The 4,373-nt window shown below is 57.7% G+C and overlaps 1 protein-coding gene across 1 annotated transcript in view; it reads left to right on the top strand.

The window, feature by feature from the left end:
• Positions 1-1,193: 1,193 nt before the first annotated feature.
• Positions 1,194-4,373, top strand: part of LOC104081534 (potassium voltage-gated channel subfamily H member 2-like) — a gene marked incomplete at its 5' end in the record, with an annotated part of 9,090 nt that continues 5,910 nt past the window's right edge. Inside the window, 3 exons of the mRNA XM_009584318.1 lie at positions 1,194-1,622; positions 2,404-2,803; positions 3,097-3,296. Of these exons, the coding sequence (XP_009582613.1) occupies positions 1,194-1,622; positions 2,404-2,803; positions 3,097-3,296 (1,029 nt within the window). The remainder of the gene's footprint in view (positions 1,623-2,403; positions 2,804-3,096; positions 3,297-4,373) is intronic.

The raw sequence follows: 4,373 nt of genomic DNA, 5'->3' as shown, positions 1-4,373 counted from the left end.
TTGCAGCACCAGGAGCCCTCGGGAAGCCCTTGAACCCTTGAACAAGATGGTGTCAGTGCAGGAAGGATCAGGCCCATCTTCCAGATGTGTTGCCAGAATGGTGCCCATCACCGTGGCCTTGGGGCACGTGGAGCCTCCTCTCTCCCCTCCTTTGCAGCCCGGCAAAAAGCACCCTTTTAGCTGGGGGCTCGGTGCAGGGGAGAGGGCACTGAGGTGCCCTTCGCCCTCCGCCGCAGGTAGCACTGATGGCCAGCACCACAGCGATTTTTTTTTGGGGCAGGCAGAGGGGCTCCGGCTGCCCCCAGCTCCAAATAAGCCCCTTCATGCCGTCTCTCAGCATCCAAAGCAGGACAGCCCCAGCCCTCCCGGTTCCCAGCACCTTGCATTGTGTCCCCAGGGTGGCTTCAGAGCCCACCAGGAGCTGGCATTGGTCCTGGAGGGGGGAGCTGGGATGTGTGGGGACTCACTGGTGCTGTGGGAGCGTGTCCCCATGAGGGCTGACAGACCTAGGGACACATGACAATATGGGAGGGTGCCTGTGCGCATGAGATGGTGTTTGCACGTTGGTGGCCACAGGTCACCCCATCCCTGGGGATGCTCAGATGGGAAATGGGCATTGCCCGAGGCCAGGCTTTGTTATGGGTGGCCCAAGCTGTCCCCGCTGCTTGGAGGACAGCTGTGCCAGCAGGACATCAAGGGGAAGGTCCCTGCTGGGGCCAAGAAAGGCACAATGCAAGGCTTGTGGGTTGCCTAACGTGCCATCACCTTTGGGGCCAGGCCATGCCACAGCCATGGGACTGCAGCTCCAGGCTTGCTGTCCCCAGAGCCCTGTGCCAGGGACACCCAGCAGCTCCTGGGCTGGTGGCACAGAGCTGAAGGCACAAGGAGGCATGGCAGGAGGCAGTTTCCTCCCTGCCAGCATGGTAAGGTCTGAAAGGCATAAAGCAGGTAAACACTTGCCCCAAGGGTGCTCTGGCCATTAGAATTGGACCTTGGTGTCAGCCATAGTGGGCAACTCACCTTGTGGCCTCCTGGGTAAACACACATGAAGGTGACAAAGGTGAAAAGGGTGTGGGAAACCCACTGCATGCTCCTCACTGCCCTACCAGCACATGGGAGCCCCTTACCTGGCTCCTGACCTTATCCAACCTCTCTCCTGGTCTCCCATCCTTCTCACACCCATCTCTTGGCAGGTGCTGTCCCTGGGCGCTGACGTCCTTCCCGAGTACAAGCTGCAGGCACCACGCATCCACCGATGGACCATCCTCCACTACAGTCCCTTCAAGGCCGTGTGGGACTGGCTCATCCTTCTGCTGGTCATCTACACAGCTGTCTTCACCCCCTACTCGGCTGCCTTCCTGCTCAATGAGGAGCAGGTGGAGGAGAAGCATTGGGACTGCAGCTACTCCTGTGACCCACTCAACATCATTGACCTCATCGTGGACATCATGTTCATCGTGGACATTGTCATCAACTTCCGTACTACCTACGTCAACATCAATGACGAGGTGGTGAGCCACCCTGGCAAGATTGCCATCCACTACTTCAAGGGATGGTTCCTCATCGACATGGTCGCCGCCATCCCCTTTGACCTGCTGATCTTCCGCTCCGGCTCTGATGAGGTACAGGCAGGGCCTAGAGGTCCATCAAGACAGGAGGGGACTCATGGATGGATGGGGAGAGATGTATGGGAGAGAAAGAGAGGGATATGGATGGCTTGATATAAGCGGTGGATGGATCTAATCCTAGATCTGCGAGGAGAGGGGTGGTTAGTCAGAGGGATGGGCAAGGATGTCATTACAGGTTTTTATTAAGCAGCTGGGACCTGGGATTTTATTTAGTAGGGTCAGGCAGCCACACAGACCCTGCTGTAAGTGCTAAGATAGTCTCTGATTGGACCCACTCCCCTTGCTGGGGCTGGCCCAGCAGAGCAGGCTGGGAGCTCAGTTTAGGGACTGGCCCCATATGCTAGCGAGGCCGAATTTGGGGTCGCGTTGCCAGCCAGACTCAAAACGTTGGCAATGGCATGGCCCCTGTGGTTACTGCGCTACCTGGAAGCCCCACCTTGGCTGAGAGCCTGTGGGATGGGGTGAAAGGCAGCTGTTTTGGGAGCAATGGTTGGCAAGGTGAGGACCCATCAGGAAACACGGGCTTGGCATTGGCTCCTCTCACTTGCTCACCTGTAATCCCAGAGCTTGTTCCCTTTATGGTCAGCGGTGGGAAACTGCCCTTCCTGCGGCATGATTCATCTAACCTATTTCAGATGTCACCTCCAGGACAAGGTGATTCATGCTCTAGAAGTGCAGTTTTATCCTTCAAAGGGAGCATGGCTAGGCTGGAGACATGCCTTTGGCCAGATTTATCTCCGGCTTGTCCCTGAGGTTTCTCACCTCTTCCCTGCAGACCACCACCCTCATTGGCCTCCTGAAGACCGCCCGGTTGCTGCGCCTGGTCCGCGTGGCCCGCAAGCTGGACCGCTACTCCGAGTATGGAGCAGCCGTGCTCTTCCTGCTCATGTGCACCTTCGCCCTCATCGCCCACTGGCTGGCCTGCATCTGGTACGCCATCGGCAACGTGGAGCGGCCCTACATGGAGCACAAGATCGGCTGGCTGGACAACCTGGGTGACCAAATCGGCAAGCGCTACAATGACAGCGACCTCTCCTCTGGCCCGTCCATCAAAGATAAATACGTCACTGCCCTCTACTTCACCTTCAGCAGCCTCACCAGTGTGGGGTTCGGCAACGTCTCACCCAACACCAACTCGGAGAAGATCTTCTCCATCTGTGTCATGCTTATTGGCTGTGAGTGCCTGCCCGTGTCCCGCTGTCCCCATCCCTGCCTTGGAGGTTGGAGGGGCTGCTCTGGGGAGAAACAGGGAGAGACCAGCCAGGCTGTAGCATATGGGGTTTAAGAGGTTTTATGCCTCTTCTGCACAGACAAATGGATGGGAAGATAGATAGAAATACGGATTTCAGAAACCCACTGGTTTCAGGTCCGTGGTAGATACGGGCTTTGGAAACCTGCTGGTTCCAGGTCTGACGTAGTTGGACATGCATCTCCCCATGTCCTGCTGAGTCCTGCCCTCTCGTTGCAGCTCTGATGTATGCCAGCATCTTCGGCAACGTCTCCGCCATCATCCAGCGCCTGTACTCGGGCACGGCCCGCTACCACACGCAGATGCTGCGGGTTAAGGAGTTCATCCGCTTCCACCAGATCCCCAACCCACTGCGCCAGCGCCTGGAGGAGTATTTCCAGCACGCCTGGTCCTACACCAACGGCATCGACATGAATGCAGTGAGTACTGCGGGGAGGCCCCATGTCCTCACGGCACCTTGTTCTGAACGACCTGGAGTCCAGCTCTGGGTCCACCCAAACATTTCCATCCTTTCGACCAGGGTGGAGAGGAGACAGGAGAAGACTTGGGAGGCTGGAGACAGAGTCTGTCTGCCCGTCCACCTCCTGCATCCCCCTTTCTCCTTCTCCCCCTCTGTCTGTCATCCCTCCACATCTACCCAGAGGTTTTCCTGGGCCATGATGGCATTTCTTGGCCGGAGAGCAGGTTTGGTGCCGGTGCGCTGGTGAGGAGCTCAGAGCCCCCGTCGGCGCCGAGCACTTTCAGGACAGTGTCTGTTAGTGTCACAGAGCCGCGGAGCCGGTATCGATCCAGCTCCTCTCCACACTGCCGGTTGCTAAGCAAAGCGCATCCCGCTGTCGGCGGCAGGGAAAAGAGGGCATTTAAATAAATCTCGATCCATTTTAATTAGAGCCCGGAGAGGTGGCTGTTTGTTAGCAAAGGGGGGATCAATGGTGGAGCTGCGCTGCAGAGGCGCCGTGTCTCCGAGCCTGGCGGGGAGGGCTTGTGCCAACGGCGCCGGCACACCGCGGGGGTGAGGAGGGGGCTCAGCCGGGGAGTCCCGGGCTGGGGCCGGGGTGGCAGGACTCGGCTGACGAGAGCACAAATGTCCTGGCTCAGCTGGCACAGAGAGAAGAATGAGAAAGGACAAGGCAGGGAGAGAGATGGGACCTGGTACTCCCCGTCTCTCGGTCCTGGGCAGGCCATTAGCCCACTCATTCACAGCTCATGCTCCCTTTTTTCCTAAGACTTGATCCTTCTCCATCCCTGGGCACTATCGGGATGTGGATTTGCACGAATTCAACCTCTCCGTCTTCAGTTGCTGCTGCCTTGTTAAACAACTAAGCAGCATTTGGGGGTTTGCTGCTGGGAGAGCTTCAGGTTAAACCTCTCCCATGGAGGAGACACCCTGGGCTGGACATTGGTGGCAATAACTAGAAGCAAAGCTGTGGCACCCTACCAAGCACAGGTTCTCCTGGCTTAGTGCAAACCCAGGTCACAAATCCCCTGCGACGAGC

The sequence above is a fragment of the Fulmarus glacialis genome, unplaced genomic scaffold, assembly GCF_000690835.1.
Source record: "Fulmarus glacialis isolate BGI_N327 unplaced genomic scaffold, ASM69083v1 scaffold31748, whole genome shotgun sequence".
NCBI classification, from domain to species: Eukaryota; Metazoa; Chordata; class Aves; order Procellariiformes; family Procellariidae; genus Fulmarus; species Fulmarus glacialis.
This window is presented reverse-complemented; position numbering and strand designations above follow the sequence as displayed.